The sequence below is a fragment of the Eublepharis macularius genome, chromosome 15 (genome assembly GCF_028583425.1).
Source record: "Eublepharis macularius isolate TG4126 chromosome 15, MPM_Emac_v1.0, whole genome shotgun sequence".
NCBI lineage: Eukaryota > Metazoa > Chordata > Lepidosauria > Squamata > Eublepharidae > Eublepharis > Eublepharis macularius.
This window is the reverse complement of record NC_072804.1, coordinates 21,969,391-21,987,542: the sequence shown is the minus strand read 5'-3', so window position 1 is coordinate 21,987,542 and position 18,152 is coordinate 21,969,391. Positions and strand designations below refer to the sequence as shown.

General features: G+C 45.0%; 1 protein-coding gene across 2 annotated transcripts in view; it reads right to left on the bottom strand.

Annotated features, from left to right (window-relative positions):
• SLC2A9 (solute carrier family 2 member 9) overlaps positions 1 to 18,152 on the bottom strand; it is a 116,750-nt gene that overhangs the window by 34,854 nt on the left and 63,744 nt on the right. For both annotated transcript variants that reach the window (XM_054999401.1, XM_054999402.1), the window contains one exon: positions 6,563 to 6,750. In XM_054999401.1, coding sequence (XP_054855376.1) covers positions 6,563 to 6,750 — 188 coding nt within the window. The remainder of the gene's footprint in view (positions 1 to 6,562; positions 6,751 to 18,152) is intronic.

Below are 18,152 nucleotides of genomic sequence, written 5' to 3'. Positions count from 1 at the left end.
CCCATGGTGTGAACTTTTGAGAGACAAAGCTCCCTTCATCGGACACATGAAATGGAAAAGGCAGGAGTCTTTAAAATCCAGGTAGAAATGGGGAGGGATATTGCAAATTAGATTTTCAGGAAGCTAGCTATAATACATGTTGTAATTAGGTTGATAGAACATAGGTGTGAAGTGTGTAAAATTAGCATCTGTAATGTGAGAAAAATCATATGTTCCGATTCAACTCTGGGGCATCCGTTGTTCAAAATTTGCAAATAAACTCAATTTCAGCAATCTCGTGTTGTAATTTTCCTTTGAAGTTTCTCTGCTTGAGAACTGCTACTCTGAAGACATGTTGTCTCTGAAACTTGGTTTGGTACGATCTTTTGGGAAAGAACATTATCTGAGCATGTAAGCAAAGCTGTCTGGATGGGACGATGTGTATCACCCTGCCCACAATGTCACCATTTTCCTCTTGTCAGCCCCTCATGGCTGCCATTTTCCCCACAACCCAATGGAGAACTTTTTTGCCAGAGGTCTAGAGACCTGCTTTTTTAAAAAAATGAACACTGGAAATGCAGGGGACATAGGAGATCATGGCACCAAACCATTTTAATCTGACTGCACTATATCATAATATCAATTACTATTTAAAAAACTCTCTGATGGACTATTCTAAAAACACTCTGGTGATACAGTGCTGCAGGGGAAATGGCACCTGATGGAAGAAAGTGCGCACAAATCTCCCTTGCTATTACAAATGTCTCTGAACTGGACATCCAGTTTGGTGTAGTGGTTAAGAGCGCAGGACTCTAATCTGGAGAGCCAGATTTGATTCCCCACTCCTCCACTTGAAGCCAGCTGGGTGACCTTGGGTCAGTCACAGCTCTCTTAGAGCTCTCTCAGCCCCACCCGCCTCACAGGGTGTTTTGTTGTGGGGATAATAATATCATAATTTGTAAACCGCTCTGAGTGGGTGTTAAGTCATCTTGAAGGGTGGTATATAAATCGGTTGTTGTTGTTGTTGTTGTTAGTGATGGCGATGACAGAGAAACAAGAGAAACATCACCTCGAGGATGCAATCTTAGTCTTTTATTTAATACCCATGAGTAGCTCCTATAGGGATCAAACCCTATCCAGTTCCAGTCATTCTTGAAAGCACAGCACCCATTTCTCACTACGAAGCAAGAGATATCTTTCCTCCTCTGCTATTTTGCAGTTCTTCAACTACAGAACACGACTAAGCTGCATTATTTCATTCTGGATGTCATTTTTCCTGTCACTTGTGAGTGTAATTATATGCAGAGCTGTAAAGAGGGAAGGTGACAAGATAATTCCACATCTTGTCTCCGCAAAGTATCCACAACAGGGAACAGAACAAGCCCATCATTAGCCCTGAAATCCAGCAGTTAGCAGAAAGCTATACTTGTGGCGGGGTGTTTTTGATAGGCTTACTGAAGATGTGATAAAACGTATTTTTCATCTGATTCTCAGCAGGCAGCGAAGAGTTTGTCAGGAACACATAATTAACTCTTACCAGTGATACTGCAAGAAGTTCAGGGTATAAACCAGTCATTCCTGACAAGTAATAACAAACAGATTTGGAGAGGGCAGGTTTCTGGGTTTTTTAAAAAAGAGTCTTATCTGTCATCTGACACATACCAAGCAATTTCCGCGTTATGTCTTAATTAGCTGTGGTCACAACAGCAGCCTTGACAGCTTGCTGAGAAGGCAACTGGATTCCATTTTACATAAAGGTTGTTTCCATTACAGTTCCCTGTTTTGCACTGTCTACTTGGACTGAGCAGGTGCAGCTCATAGTGGATGACTTGCCTGGTTATTTATGGCTCAAAGAATGCCCACATCCTGTTTTCCGCTCAGCTCCCATCTCTCCACCTGTTATAGTTTCTCATGTCTCCCTCCCACCCAACTCCTTGATGGCCCAAGGGGCGTTTGCCTTCACATTCAGTGAGAGATTTCTGCTCCCAGAGATCTGCTTTTCTTGAGAACAGAGTGCCACGGCATTTGATGAATGGCTGATCAGCGATGGCAGTGCTGGAGGCAGTAAAGGATCAGATTATGGCTGGCTCCTAAAGGATAGGTACTACATTGCTGGCCAGGTGTCCTTACAAGCAAAGTTCGACCTGAGACCAGGAGGTGGCAGGGCTTAAGAGGCATCTTGGCACCTTCTCAGTTTTTAGCTGGGCTCCTGTGCTCAGTAAGCGTTTGGGAACTTGTAGAATATCTTTTCTTATTCTGTTTTCTGCATTATCTGAAGAGGTAAATGATACTTCAATGACCCTCTGCAAATCTCCTCTAACCAACTCAGTCTAATCCAACAACCTACTTACAACAACAACATAGAAACTGGGAGAAAAAGGATAGTGACAGACGTCAATAGAAAGACTGTTAATGAAGGTCATCTTCTGATATTTTAGCATCACAGAGTTCCAGAAAACATCTTGTAAAATATTTTGTTGGGCAATATTTTTCTTTAAATTTGAATTAGTGAATTCATGATCTTCAATTGAATACCAATTACATTTTCACAAAAGCATCACAAATGCTACCTTTTGGATATTTTAATTTGACATGGGTTGTGGAGAAATGACTTTTTCTTTAGGGCTACTTCATAATATTTCAAGGTTTGGGGCTTGCACTGCAAACCCCCACACCTGGTTTTAAAAGTTTTTTTCCTGTTGGCAGAAGATGGGGCAGGAAGAGGGAAGTTAATTGCTCCTCATGCTGTCAACAGCTCTGAGGTGTACCCAGCCATGAAATCTTTATAAATGCAGTTGGTTCTTTCAGTGGGAGAAAATGAAATGACCAGCTCACACCTCTGCTGGAATCTGACACTGGGAAGGTGACTGTGACGCCTTACACAGGTTGGACACTTGTCAGCTTCCCTCAAGTTTTGATGGGAAATGTAGGCATCCTGGTTTTACAGCTTGGTTCTCCATTACAGCTGCAAGACCAAGATGCCTACATTTCCCATCAAAACTTGAGGGAAGCTGACAAGCGTCCAACCTGTGTAAGGCATCACTTGTAGCTTGGCTCTTAGGAAGGGAACATAGGACCCACAGGGTGTAGGCAGACAGAGAAGATAAATTCCCTTGGAATGGAGGGAACAGGGTCTATTTGGCCACTACCACATGAAGGAGACAAAAAAACATTCACCTAGACAAAGGCTGTTTCCACACATGTAGGATAATCCACTTTTAATACTCTTTAGTGAACATTTGGAACTGCTTTTCCATGTGTGGAACAAAAAATCCACTTCCAAAGGATTGCTGAAGTGCATTGAAAGTGCATTATTCAACGTGTGTGGAAATGGCCAAAGACTCCAATGGAATGGAATCTTTTAGAATGCTGCAACTTTTAAGTTTAAAGAACTTGCCTTAGAACAAGACCAGCTACAGCATGATGGACAGAGTACTGCATGTTTGCACCTTTTCTTTGTATTCCTTGCTGTATCTGTTGCTGTGCAGAGTATATGTATGGACTTTTCTTTTTAATGATTCCTTTTCTATTTTAAACCCAGTTCTCCAGATTAGAGTCCTGTGCTCTTAACCACTACACCAAACTGGGTCCCAGTATCAATAAACTTTCTCTTATTTTAATTCTAGAGTGACACTGTTCAGAGTCGAATTGGCTGTCAAAGCAATATCATTAAAGTAAAGTAGCGTAGAGTTAGCTGGCAGTTGTTCAACGAATCACCATGTAAAAGACCCTTTCGGTCTCCTACTTTAACCAATGGAAGCAAAACCCAAATATAACAAAAATGAACACATTAATAAGAGGAAATATAATAATAAATGCAGCAAAACAAACAAAGCTTTTGAAATGAAAATTAAAGTTAAAAAGGATTTAAAAACCCAATAGCATTCAGGATAAAATAATACTTTGGTACAATTCTGTTTAGAAACTTCACAGGCGCCTCTCGCTTCTTCCACCCTTCTGTTTTTAGATTTTGTCCCCAAAACCCTGACACATGTTGGAATCATCCCTCCTTGATTGTATCTTTAATTGCACCTTCTTTTGTGGCTTTCAAGGTTAAGTTTGGCTTTGTGGATTATTAAAGCCACTTTTCATGCTGTAGTTGTTTTACTGCCTAGGATGGGTCACTTGTTTGCTGCTTGCAAAGCACATACACACACCCCTCAAGGGAACGCAAACTTCCCCATCTCATTCTGTCAAGCTACGGGACACTAAACTAACTGTGACATTTGTTGCGGCCGACCCAATTAAGCTTCTCTTCTTTTAGCTTATCAGCCAGCCTCCAAATTATTAGTTTGAAGGTTTCAGAAAACAGATTGTGTGTTTATTTCATGCTTCCAATGATGAGTAAGTTCCTCAGGCCTAATTCGATGAGTAAGTTCCTCAGGCCTAATTCGATGAGTAAGTTCCTCAGGCCTAATTCGATGAGTAAGTTCCTCAGGCCTAATTCGATGAGTAAGTTCCTCAGGCCTAATTCATAATAAGTCCAACTCAAACAAGTTGGCTTGATTTGGATCAAGACATGTATAATGTGGACTGAAACTGAAGAAGCTTCACCTGCTACCTGAAGTTCTCCACTGTTCCCTTTTCCAACAACAACAACAACAACACCAATACCAATACTACTACTACTAAACATTCAATGTTTATACTGCTCTTTAGGCCAACTTAATGTCCACTCAGAGCGGTTTACAAAGTGTGTTATTATTATCCTCAGAATCACCCTTTGAGGTGGGTGGGTCTGAGAGAGCTGTGACTGACCCAAAGTCACCCAGCTGGCTTCAAGTGGAGGAGTGGAGAATCAAACCTGGTTCTCCAGATTCGAGTCCCTCCGCTCTTAACCACTACACCTGTCATGGGCTGGGCCCGCCCAAGCTGGTAGCCCAGGTACTAACACAAAGCCAAGGAGTGTTCAAGAGTCACAAGCCAGGTCCAGTCCGTAGTCAGAGCCCAAGGTAAACGCGAGGGGTGTGTCCAGGATCCAAAAAGCCAAGCCAAGTCCAGTCCGTAGGTCAGAGCACGAGGGTATCAAGGGAAGGTGCAGGCAAGAGCAAGATGCAAGGTACCAGGAAGTGGTTGCAGATAATTGACACATTGCTTCCACACCTGGCAGTTCCTCCAGACTGGCTTTTATGCCAGGCATGGTTTTCAGCCAGCTGCTGGGGCTCCATCCTGATGCTACTCATCGTCGCTCTCCAGCAGCTGGCGTCGGCTCAGGAGACGAGCACTGCACTGTCTCTCCTGCAGTTCCAGTCTCTGGCGTTGTCTGCGGCGTTCTTTGGGCGTGGGCGAACCTGGGGGGGTGGAGGCCCCTGGCTGTGCTGCACCTGTAGCCTGGAATGTCCTTGGCTGAGCTTCCCCTGTGGTATTGGGGCCAGAGGGTGCTGGTGTCTCAGCTGCTGGCTGTAAGCTCTGATCGGCCAGCAGCTGTTGCTCCTGATTGCTGGCTTCTGCTGAATCAGGGCTAGGGCTGGCTACACAGGGCTCCTCTTCTCCTGAGGAGTCCTGGCTGGCTACACGAGGTTCCTCTCCTCCCGAGGAGACCCCACCCTCAGACTGGGCCATGACAACACCAAACTGACTCCCAAACTTGGAGGGGGGAATCAGGAAGCAGCAGAGAGGGCTGGTTGCACTGGATGTACAGGTGAACATTCAAGAGAGTATCCACTGCATATACTCTCAAGTGGCCCTAATTCTCAGGGACCCTGAAAATTTCTGGTATCTTTGCTATCTATCTGTCACCTGCACTAGATGGGTAATAACTCGAGAAACTGCCTTCTTGGTCACGGCATCAAAACTATGAAATTCTCTCCTCAGGGCGATTCTTTGCCCTTTTTACTGGGCTTTTAATCTTATTAATAAAATGAACATTTCAACACTCAAAAAAAGAAAGAATGATTGCCTCCCTGGCTTTCAAACCTGTGGCTATTAAAGCATTTAGCAGGTGCTAAAGAGCCTTTAAAGTGATCCACGGTATGAAAGTAGAGGACAAGCACGTTCCTAAGTTTATCTATGAATGACTGGAGGGCAATCCGCTGCAACCAAGAAGCATTCTGGATGTCCACTGAGGACTACATATCCCATGATTCTGTTGCCGATGGATGCTCCTAAGCATGCCCACAGGAGCATCCAGGACATGTGAAGAGGTTTCCTCTATGCAGGGCTCCCTTCGGCAGCCTAAATTTGAGAAAGCGAAGTCTAGGTTCGGAATTTGGAGAGAATGTCTCTAAATCAAGCACTTTTCAAATAAGGCTCCTGGACTTGGTTCAGAAAGAGCTCAGGAGGAGAACCAGGGCTTTTTTTCTGGGAAAAGAGGTGGTGGAACTCAGTGGGTTGCCCTTGGAGAAAATGGTCACATGGCTGGTGGCCCCGCCCCCTGATCTCCAGACAGAGGGGAGTTTAGATTGACCTCCGTGCCGCTGAGTGGCGCGGAGGTCAATCTCAACTCCCCTCTGTCTGGAGATCAGGGGGCGGGGCCACCAACCATGTGACCATTTTCAAGAGGTTCCGGAACTCCGTTCCACCGCGTTCCAGCTGAAAAAAAGCCCTGAACTGGACCAATGGCTCACTGAATAAGATTACTCACAGCGTTCAGGCCACAGAGCTGGTAGCAGGCCATGGTGACGATCACGGTGAGGACCTGCCAGCGTTTACTGCTGTCACACAGGAGCTGAAGGATCGAGGCCGCCTGGACGTTCCTCTGCAACCGACTCTCTTCCAAAACTTCTTCAACTTCACACGACACGTCAGATTTCCCACGGAAGGCCTGAAAGGCTGTGAACCCACAATCCACACATCTGTTTAGAATGCAAACAGTAGCTATATGCATAAATCAATGGACAATATTCACAACCATTAAATACTTCAGTTTTACCGAGTTTTAATCCCTCTAAGAGTAATCCAAACTATTGCAGAGTTTTCCTTAAGTGTTAGTTTATAGCTAGACCTGGCTCATAGATGAGGCTTCACAAAAGCCTCAGTTCTGTGGAAATGGGGGGGAAATAGGAACATGGGGCGTTTCCTCACGTCCTTAAAACAGCTCGCTCACCGGACATTAGCAGCTTCCTCGTGCTATTTCTGACGTCACCCATAGGCAGGCGCTACGAAAACGAAATAATCACTGCCTGCCTCCGAGTGACGTCAGAAATAGGATGAGGAAACGCTAGCATTTGGTGAGGGTCATGCTATTTTAAGGATGTGGGAAAGCAACCATGGTATTAGAATGTATGTATGTGATGCCCTCAAGTCAGTTATGGCGACCCTTGGCCGGGTTTTCATGGCAAGCGACTATCAGAGGTGGTTTGCCCTTGCTTGCCTCTGCAACCCTGGTCTTTGTCGGAAGTCTCCCATCCAATTACTAACCAAGGCTGACCCTGCTTAGCTTCTGAGATCTGACGAGATCAGGCTCACCTGGGCTGGTATTAGAATACAGGTACTTAAACCTAATGAGTAGTATTATTACAACGCTACATAATTTTTAAATGGCTCATGCCATTCTGAAACACACAAACACAAATTAATTTGTTTGTAATTCTGATTCTTGTAAATTTCTTTGTTCCATTGTCCACAATCCTGCAGCTAGAAGCCCTGATAAGGAGCATGATCATGGGATGACTGTCTTCAATAAAGTCAGAGCAGTAGGCTGTAGAGTACTGGATAATGGCATCTGTGAAATTGAGATAATAAGTACAAACGAAGGACAATTTCATCTAACTCAATTCAATCCAGAACATATGTAAATGTCTGATGCAATCACTGTGGCACATTTTTTTAAAAGAAACCTAACACATGGGAGAAAGAACTTTATTATTGCAACTTATTTTTTTTTCTGAGTAGCTTATTTGCTTTCCTAGATGGTAAGAAAAACTCTGCTATTCCTGCCCCTGCTTTAATTAATTAAAAGGTGCTTATTGTAAAATGCAGACAAGGTTTTAAATGCCACCTGAAGCCTGAAGGGAGAAAAATTCAACCTGCATGAGAAGAAAATACATTCAACAGGTCCTCATTTCAAAGAAACTGCAAAACCTGATCCAATATAGTCATACATATGTGAAGCCCGAGACAGCCGTCTGGGGTGTACACTTGCTCATAAGCTTGTGCATTCTCCAGCGACAGCAAGCACTTCCCTTGCTTATCTCCCCATTTCTGAATGCCCACCAAAAGCAGGTGGGAGTGGCAATGTGCATCTGAAATCTGCATTCACAGTCTTGCCTGGGGAAGCTACTTCTCTCTTACTGGACTGGCACAATGGCCCCTGATCTTAATCTGCACATGTAAGACTGAGCCCAGCCCCAAAAGCTAAATAAGAAAGTGATTCTAGCACATGCTGCCCCTCTGCCCTCTGGGCCAGGTGTTGCCAAGGGGCCCCCCCTCTCCTGCTCTAAGGCCTGCAATGGACTGTAGCAGTTTCCTGTGTTGCTGCTTTATAACTACACCAGAGACTGCCTGGCACGTGTGCACTTTAATACACATGTCTGTTTCCTGTCTGTTGCTGATCTACCATGGACTATGCCTGTCTCCTATCTCTGTTATGGACTGTGTTGTACCTGCTGTTTCCTGCCTCCATGGAAGCTCGCTTCACCTGGGCCCAAGCCACGCTGTTAGCAGCAAGGTGCCTGCCGGGGAGACCATCAGTGAGCCTGACCAGGCACCCCCTGGCCAGTCCCCACCTGGAGCCTCCCGCGGGCCAGTCACCCAGCTTGCCCTCGCTACCGGGCAGCCTGCTAGCAAGCCCCAGCCATGCCCAGCCGGCAGCCATGTTCCCAGGCAGCCTGAAGACCAGCCTGAGCAGCCTGCTGAGAGGAGCCATTTCGGAGAAGCGAGCAGATCACGTCCGCAGAGGCGAACCTCGCCTCGCTCTGCATATCTTAATAACCGCCCAGGAGAGGAAGCTAAGTGCCGACCATCCCAAGCACTTAGAGAATGCATCTCAAAGCAGCCTCCACATTCCAGAGATGATGACATCGGGACAAGCCCTGTTTGCTGGAACATCCATTCAACACGCCCGGATCTCCCCCTCCTTCCTTTGTCCCCTCTTCCCAAGGTGTCACAATAATACAGACTCTAAAGATGGCCCATCCAGGGTAGTTGTAGAGCCATTAAAACCTTTGTTTCACCCGTGAGAACCACTGGGAGCCGCACCAGCCCCAGGATACGTTTTGGGGTATTTAAGCTGGCCTCCCAGGCCACATGGTGCGCATGCCATTCCTATCCAGACTCCTTGCCGTCTCTCTACCTGTGGATCTAGTGCTGGCATTAGACCACCTCGCTGCTACGTCTTTGCTCCACGTCGGGATTGTGAGTATACCCAACTTCATCGCTCTCAAGTGGGCTATCCCGCTAATGCAACCGTCTCTATTTTCTTACTCTGTTTTTCCTAGCTCTTGTGTGTAATCTTGTATGCGTGTGAAAGTTCAGGCATACGTCACATTATTTAGTAAATAATAACATAATAACATTCGATTTATATACCGCCCTTCAGGACAACATAATGCCCACTCAGAGCGGTTTACAAAGTGTTATTATTACCCCACAACAATCACCCTGTGAGGTGGGTGGGGCTAAGAGAGCTCAAGAGAACTGTGAGTTGCCCAAGGTTATTTAGTCTGCCTCTTTATTGCATGAGCGTCTGGAGAGGGACGCCGGTATACAGTGGTTAAGATCTGCATTAAATTTAGTTCCAGACTGCGAGCTAATTCCCCATTCAAAAAGCAGTTCTGGTAACACAGGGACAGTAATGTCACCAATCAGAGGGATTAATGATGACACTCCATAAAATGGCAAAATCTACTACTACTACTACTATTACTAATAACAACAACAACAACAACAACATTCAATTTATATACCACCCTTCAAGACCACACCCACCCAGATCGATTTACAAAGTATGTTATTATTATCCCCACAACAACAATCACCCCGTGAGGTGGCTGGGGCTGAGAGAGCTCTGAGAAGCTGTGACTGACCCAAAGTCACCCAGCTGGCTTCAAGCGGAGGAGTGGGGAATCAAACCTTGTTCTCCAGATTAGAGTTCCACTGCTCTTAACCACTACACCAAACTGGCTCCCAAACTAAGAACTTCTAAGAACTTCAGTCTTCAAACAAAGAGATTTCATTCTAGCATGTATTAAAGATGCCCCGTGGTGCAGAGTGGTAAGCTGCAGTCCTGTAGCCCAAGCTCTGCTCATGACCTGAGTTCGATCCTTGCGAAAGCTGGGTTCAGATGGCAGGCCCAAGGTAGACTCAGCCTTCCATCCTTCCGAGGTCAGTAAAATGAGTACCCCGTTTCCTGGGGGTAAAGTGTAGATGACTGGGGAAGGCAATGGCAAACCACCCCGTAAAAAGTCTGCCAAGAAAACGTCGTGGTGCAATGGTGCTTGCACAGGGGACTACCTTTACCTTTACCTATTAAAGGGACAAAGTGTTAGAGAAGATGGCACCAAAGGATGTTTCAGGCTGCCAGGAAACAGTCAAGATTTCAATTTCTCTGTACATTACAAATGTATATTCACCAAATCCATTATTCTGAAGTTGTGTTCCCTGATCTGACTAGAAACAATTTCTTCTAAACTAATCACTTGCACATATGTAAGACCTGCATTGGCTAGAATACATATTTGATTTTTTCCCCGTCTGAGTTTTTTCCTACATTATTAGTATTTGTATAAGACACATAAACAGACCAACTTCTCATGCACAATTATGCACATCTAAGCCCATTCAGATATAACAAAATTCAAGACATAACAAGATTCAGAAGGCCATGCTCAAAATGTTCTGAACCTGTACTCTATCTTTCACCCCAATGCCTCAGTGTTCCAGCCTTGTGTATATTCTCTATGGGCCAAGCTACAAGTGACGAATGACACTTGAACGGCAAGTGTATTTCTCCCTGTTCACTTGCCCTCCACTCAATCCACTTGCCGTTCAAGTGTCATTTGTCACTTGTAGCTTGGCCCTATCTTTCCTAATACCCTGGAAAACAGATGTGGGGATTGTGCTTGGAATTGTACTGAAGATGCAGAATGTTGTCCTGAATGTGCTTACCAACTCATTCTGCGGGTGCCATCTTTAAGGGAAATTTTGCATTACATTCGGTGCTGTTTTGACAGCTGGTATGAAACCCGAGCTATTATCTGAACTTGAAATATTCAAGTATGCCCTGAACAACCATTCTAAAGTTCATTCGAATATTTCAGTATTCAACAGAGGGCCAAACTACAAGTGACGATTGACACAGGTTGGACACTTGTCAGCTTCCCTCAAGTTTTGATGGGAAATGTAGGCAGCTTGGCGGAATGTTGGACAAGTGACAGTTGAAAAGCCTATTAGACAGCAGTCAGAGAGCCAAGCTGCAAGACCAGGACACCTACCTACATTTCCCATCAAAACATGAGGGAAGCTGACAAGTGTCCAACCTGTGTTATTCGTCACTTGTATCTTGGCCCAGAGTTATCCCATTATAAACGAATGGGCGGGTGAACATGCTAGTAGCTGGGCCACAGACTGAGGAAGCATTTCTCATTGGGCCAAGGGCACCACAAACATTTTGATTTTCAAACATGTACATCAGAAGTTGATTTAATAACAGATATTTAAATATTCTGCAGTTAGGAATGTTTTCTAATGTAGAGAGGAAAAAAGATTTAATTATAGCAGAAATTTCTATGCCAGGGCTGTTCTCAAGACTGAAGACCGCTTACTTCAAAAACCATTCTTACCTCTGCATGCTCAATTTAAACCACTTCCGTAATAGAAATCACAGTGCTTGTTATCTTATTTGGAACAGAAGCATTAAAATGCATTGAATTATTCAAACAGAAAGACATCAGAGGTAGTTTTTTCTTTGTATTGTCGAAGGCTTTCACGGCTGGAGAACACCAGGCTAACAAAACATTCTATCCCCGACAATAGCCCTGCAGAGAAGATTAGCACATCAAGCACCAATCCATATGCAAAAGAACCTCCTCAGGATACAGTGAAGCCTCCCGCCATTAGCATTCCACACCCTGGGAAACTCTCACAGGATGACTCAGCTCAACCCCACCCCTCCTGAGTAGATACAAATGACCTGCCAACATCTTTTCCACACTGTGACACTGAGAGATCTCTGTCTTTTGGTGCTACACCTCTAAAGGTGCCAGCCACAGCTGCTGGCGAAACGTCAGGAACTACAATGCCAAGACCACGGCAATACAGCCCGGAAAACCCACAACAACCATAGTTTTTTCTTTCTTTTAAAAATGTATCCAGAGCACAATCCCAGTATTTTTATAATTGGAAAGACCTTGCTGGCTTCAGCTGGGAACAGAAAGTGTCCAAAATCCACTTACGAGCGGATGTGCATGCTGCGGCGCACAGGCAGAATAATCTACATAACTTCTCTCCATCCAAAACAAATCAAAGTAAGAGCTGGACTACATTCAGCACAAAAGGACATTACGCCTCCCCCAGAGATGTTGGTATAAAGTTCAGGAAAATGTTAGCTGGAATATTTCACAAGCAAGGACTGACACGGGCTGCTTCAGAATTTGGAAGCCAAAACCTGACTCCGTCCCATCCCATCTCCTTCCCATCATGAATACATCTGCATCGGACTGTGCCACAGGATGGCACCCCCTCCTCCACTTGTGGCCAAGCCACCCTGGTTTATTCCAGCTACTATTTGCTGTGATATTCAAATACACCTCCTAAACCAGGATTCGAAAGTATGGCTCGAAATGAGTTTGCAGCTCATATTAAATGTTCTTTTTTTTAAAAAAAAAAAAAGGGCAACCTTTAGGGAAAAAACATTCATTGGCACTGATTTTCACAAAATACTTTACACATCTCCAGCATATAATCAGTTAATGCTGCATACAAAGGAAGGGGTGTTTGCAGCCATTCTCAATTCTGTAATGATACAGAATTCAGTTCCCATCGTTTTCTTTTTCTTTTAAAAAGAGCATGTTTCTAGACATTATGAATGTTAATTATGGTTAGAAATACATGACGGAGGCGTGTTGAGAGTTCAGATGCCAGAGCTCTTGTGGAATAAAATTTTCAATGCTTGCGGCAGAGTCCCTTGCCCCTTCCTTAAGACCAGCAGAAACAGAGTAAATAACACAACAGTGGCAGAACATGTTGTACAAAACATGAGAAACACTGCAGATTCTCTCCATTCATATTATGTACCCAGGCTGTAGAATTCAGCTTTTCTTGGCACAATTTTTTTTCACAATGTGCCGATAGATAGCCAGGAGGCTTCCATTTGTCCCCTGAGATTTCCATGCCCTTTCACTTCCCGGATGTTTCAGGGTCACTCTTTCCCTTGCTGAAGGTGGGTGAAGAAGCAGCTATTAGTAAAGATCATCCATACTGACCCTACTTTAGTAGTAATCAAAGCCTACAATTCAGGGCTTTTTTTTCTGGGCAAAGAGGTGATGGAACTCAGTGGTGGAACTCAAGACCGCACAATGATGTCACTTTGGGTCAGCTGGAACAAGGGGGTAGTTTTTTAAAGTTTAAATTGCCCTCGGCGAAAATGGTCACATGGCCAGTGGCCCCACCCCCTGATCTCCAGACAAAGCGGAGTTTAGATTGAGCTGCATGGAGGGCAATCTAAACTCCCCTCTGTCTGGAGATCAGGGGGTGGGGCCACCAGCCATCTGACCATTTTTAAGAGGTGCCGGAACTCCGTTCCACTGCGTTCCTGCTGGGAAAAAACCCTCCTACTATTACAAAGGCAAGGAAACCCTATTTATTCCTTAGGCCTACATATTTTAAGATGACAACACACTCCATGGTCCGTCTTTCTGGGCTAGTCAGAAGCTTAACAAAGGAGTAACACACAATCTCCAAGCCTCAAACTCTTTCTATTTCACCTCCCTTTCCACAGCTTCCTCTACCCACTGCTTATTTGGCCCCTTTCCTTCAGTCAGCCTGTCTCAGACCTCTCTGACCTTCCATTTGGTAGCATCTTCTGTGACTTCTGTCCCAGTAAATAGTGTTCCCCACACAGGACTTTTATCCTGATCTGAACATTACCTCTTTTCACAGGAGCTGGATTGGGAACAATGTGTGGCCGACACACACACACAGAGACAACGTCGCGCAAAACTGGTGCGAGAAAACGCGATTTTTCGCGTTTTCCCCACAACATGGCGTGACGTTCCGGGTGCAGGTAAGCCATCTGGAAATGGCCAAGGTTTCACTGTAGGCGTGCCAGCCTCCAGGTGATAGCTGGAGATCTCCTGCAATTACAACTGATCTCCAGGCAACGGAGATCAGTTCCCCTGGAGAAAATGGCTGCTTTGAAGGGTGTACTCTATGGAATTATACCCCACTGAGGCCCCTCCCCTCCCCTCCCCAAACCCCGCCCTCTCCAGGCTCCACCCCAAAATCTCCAGGAAATTCACAACCTGGACCTGGCAACCCTACTTCACTGCTACAAGACTCTAAGATGGTTAGCAGGGCACAATTGAGGTATTTTGTTGCCCCAAGCAAGATGCACCCACCCCTTTCTGGGATTATGCTTCTGCGCACTGGCCCTGCAGGTTGGGAGGGGGTGCGTCAGTCCCCTTCCCCCATAGCTTGTGGCTCCTGACTGTCCCAAATAGCTGTTTGGGAACTCAGCTGGAGGACTGGACCTCATACTTTGACAGAAACATGACTTTTAAAATGTAGCATTGTTTCAAATAGCTACATATTATTTTCCTTGCTATCACACTATAACCTTTGTTATTATCAGCACTGCAGCACCTTCAGGGTGTTCAGGCTCATTGAAGGGGCCCAGGACAGGTGCTGCTTCCATATCTTCAGCAGCCATTCACATCACTCAACTGCCGGTGGCAGCCAAAGTGGCCAGTCCTTGGTTGTATGAGAGATCATTAGAGAAAGAAATTTGCCACCTTTATAAATGTGCATTTAGGGTTGCCAGGCCCCCTCAACCTCCCGGTGGGGGGATTGGGGCCTGGCACTCACCTTTCTGGGGGGTGCGCCGGGGCTTGGATAGGGGCCGTTGCGGAGGGCAGGAGCACTCCTGCCCTCTGCAATGGCCCCAAATGGGCCCGTTTTGGCGCAGATCAGGCCTGTTTTGAGCCACTGCGGAGCATAGGAGCACTCCTACCCTCCACAGCGCCGAAAACGGGCCAATTTGGGTTCAGATTGGGCCCATTTTGAGCCGCTGTGGAGCGCAGAAGCGCTCCCGTGCTCCGCAGCGGCCCTGATCCGGGCCAAACTGGGGCGATCCAGGCGGCTGCTGCGCAGGGGAGCGTGCAGCACCGCAAGGGAGCATGCACAGAAGGTGTGCCCCCCCAGTAAGTGGGGGCGGGGGGGGCGCACCATACCCCCCACCGGGGGTATGGTATCCCTATTACCATTTGTACAAGATAATCAATACCATCTGCTAAAAGGAATCACAGCTAAGATCCATTGAAATTAATGAAACAAGCTGGTCACTACATGCTCATGCTCAGAGAGGTGGTAAGTCTATGTCAGGACTGTAGCGTGTCAGACTGCAGTGGTGGGGGGCTTACAGGACTTTCCATAAAAGAGGGGAGGGTTATTTAATGAAGAAAAGTAGTGTATCAGTGAGAAGCTAGACCAGTATACTCTCCTGGCTTTTCATAAACGATGCAAAACCAAACTATTCAAAAAGGCTTTTTACTCAAATGGGAGGGCTGTATGGTAGGGTCTATAGACTATAGACTTCATCACTATATTGCCTTACATATTATCTGCTGCTTTCAATATGTACTCCTATGTACCACCAATGCTCCATGTTATCTAATATTGATTACGTTCTGCTTCAGTATTTTTTTCTACTCTGTACTGGATTCTTGCTAATACTATGTCTTTTAAATTTGTATCTATTTACTCTATGGCGTTGTTTATGGAAATGTCCTTGATACTGTATTAAAATCTACTTGATACTGATTGTACTAATCTCATACTGTGTAATCCGCCTTGAGTCTCAGCAAGAAAGGTGGACTATAAATGACATAAATAAATAAATAAATTTTTATTTTATTAAAATATGGGTACCCTATCGTTCCCTTGTGGCTCAAGATGCCTCTATGTGGAGAGAATTTTTAGGGATGGAGGGGGCACTTCCAGGTGGGCTCTTTAATCCACTTTGGTATCTGATGGAGTACGGGGGTGGCGGGTTGTGTTTCAGACAGGTGGGCTCTTTAAACTGCCACCTGTTCTGATGGCAAATGATTTATTTTTTTCATTTCAGAAATCTTAAAAGGCAAGCTCTGTTGTCTCATTTGTTAGGAAGGTTTCATTCATTTTTAAAAAAAAACACTTTTCTTGAGTTTATTAAAAAGATCTGATTGCATTTCTGAATTGCATCCAATGATGACTACCTGAAGTGTTTATAGCACTTCATAATGAGCCACTTTTTATTTCCCGCCCACTTCAATAGTTTTTTTTAGAGGGGGTGGGAAACAGTTCTCAAAATATAAGCCATACAGTAAAAAACCATCAGGGAAGATTTTAAAAATGGCAGGCCCCATGGGAAAATGTGATACCACCTGAAATTCTAAATCTGGTCCAAATGCTTTGTGCATATAATTTATAACGCACATCTGAAAGTGCCCCCTTTGAAATGAACCCACTTTGCTTTTACAACACTCGGGGCTGGACCTGATTCAAAACAGTGTAACGTCTTCCTATGAAAGTGATTTATGTCAAGTGAGACCCCTTGTGAAGTGCGGCAGCCCCGAAGGAGCTTGGCTGCCTCAGGGCGAACAAGGCCTGCAACCAGATTCACATGAGCCAGAGGGATGTGTGTGTTAACTAGGCTTCCCAACCCCCAGGTGGGACCTGGCGATCTCCCTGAATTACAACAGATGTCCAGATGACAGAGATCAGTTCCTCTGGCGAAAATGGCTACTTTGGAGACTGGAGTCTATGACAATAGACCCCACTGAGCTCACTCCCCTTCCTAACCACACCCTCCCCAGGCTCCACCTCTAAACCTGCAGGAATGTCTCAACCTGGAGTTGGCAACCCTAGTGATAATGCAGCTTGATTATCTTTCCAACACTTCGGACTTCTGGCATCATTCTGTCATCACACTAAAGACTCCCGCCAATTTAAACTGACACTTGGTACAGCTGATGAAGAGAACTCACAAGAAAACAAATGCCTCAAGAACTATGCCGCGTCTTTATAGGATTACAAAATCCTTGTCATTGTTTTAGCCAGAAAACTTCTCCCTCGCTCGAAGACCAGCAGGTTCAGTTCTGCCTTCCTTCCACTGCCTCTGCCCTCTGGCTGCATCATTAACAAAGCTATAAAGAAGTACATCCAATTTAAAACATTAAGCTTCCTTTTGAGTAAACATGTTTTGGATCAAATATATGCCTTTAGGACGAGCAGATAAGAGAATAAGAGTATCTTGGCTCAGTTGTACTTGGACAACACAATCCACATTATGCAAAACTGGGGATTATACAAGATCCATTTCTTGCAGATCTGGTACAGGACAAGCCTGCATATTGACTCCCGAGGAGCCCCCTGAGTGGTTTCTAGTGTTCTGGTGCCTGCTCTCACCAGCCTGTTTTTAAACCACTTAAGACAAGAAAATCTAATGTTATTTTACTTAAACTCAAGCCCTCCTTTCTTTCTACTAGCAGATCCCCTGAGAGTTGACTTCAGTGTGGGAAAGTATGCTGAGAGGAGCTGGTGCATGTGATAAAAGGCCTTCGGGGCAGCAATTCCTTCTCTCTTTTGCTTGCAACCGACCGAGTTTTGTTTTAAAGAGTTTGTGCTAGAAATAGAGTTTGACAGACTTGTTCCAGTGAAGTTCCAAAAGTTGATTAAAAAATGTCACTGCTTGTTTTGTCTAGTAACAAGTCGTTGAAAAGATTTATTTAATGGCTTTTATGTGCATTTCCCCCCATTTCATTTTCTTCAAAAGAGCAGCTTTCAAAGCAGTCCGTTATTATAGATGGTGACTCAAAAGTAATTTTCTGTAACTTAATAGCTCAAAACCCATTAGCAGTAGTAAATCATTTCGAGTTATGAAATCATTGCCAGGGAGGCGTTGGCTAGTCGCAGCCGATTTATACATTCCCCAAGCAGCACGGATGTGGCTTCAACCATGGCTTCATCCCATGGCATTATTCCCTGCAGGCTCACCCAGCGATTCTCTTGAGGACTAGTGCATCAGCTTGTCTGAACCA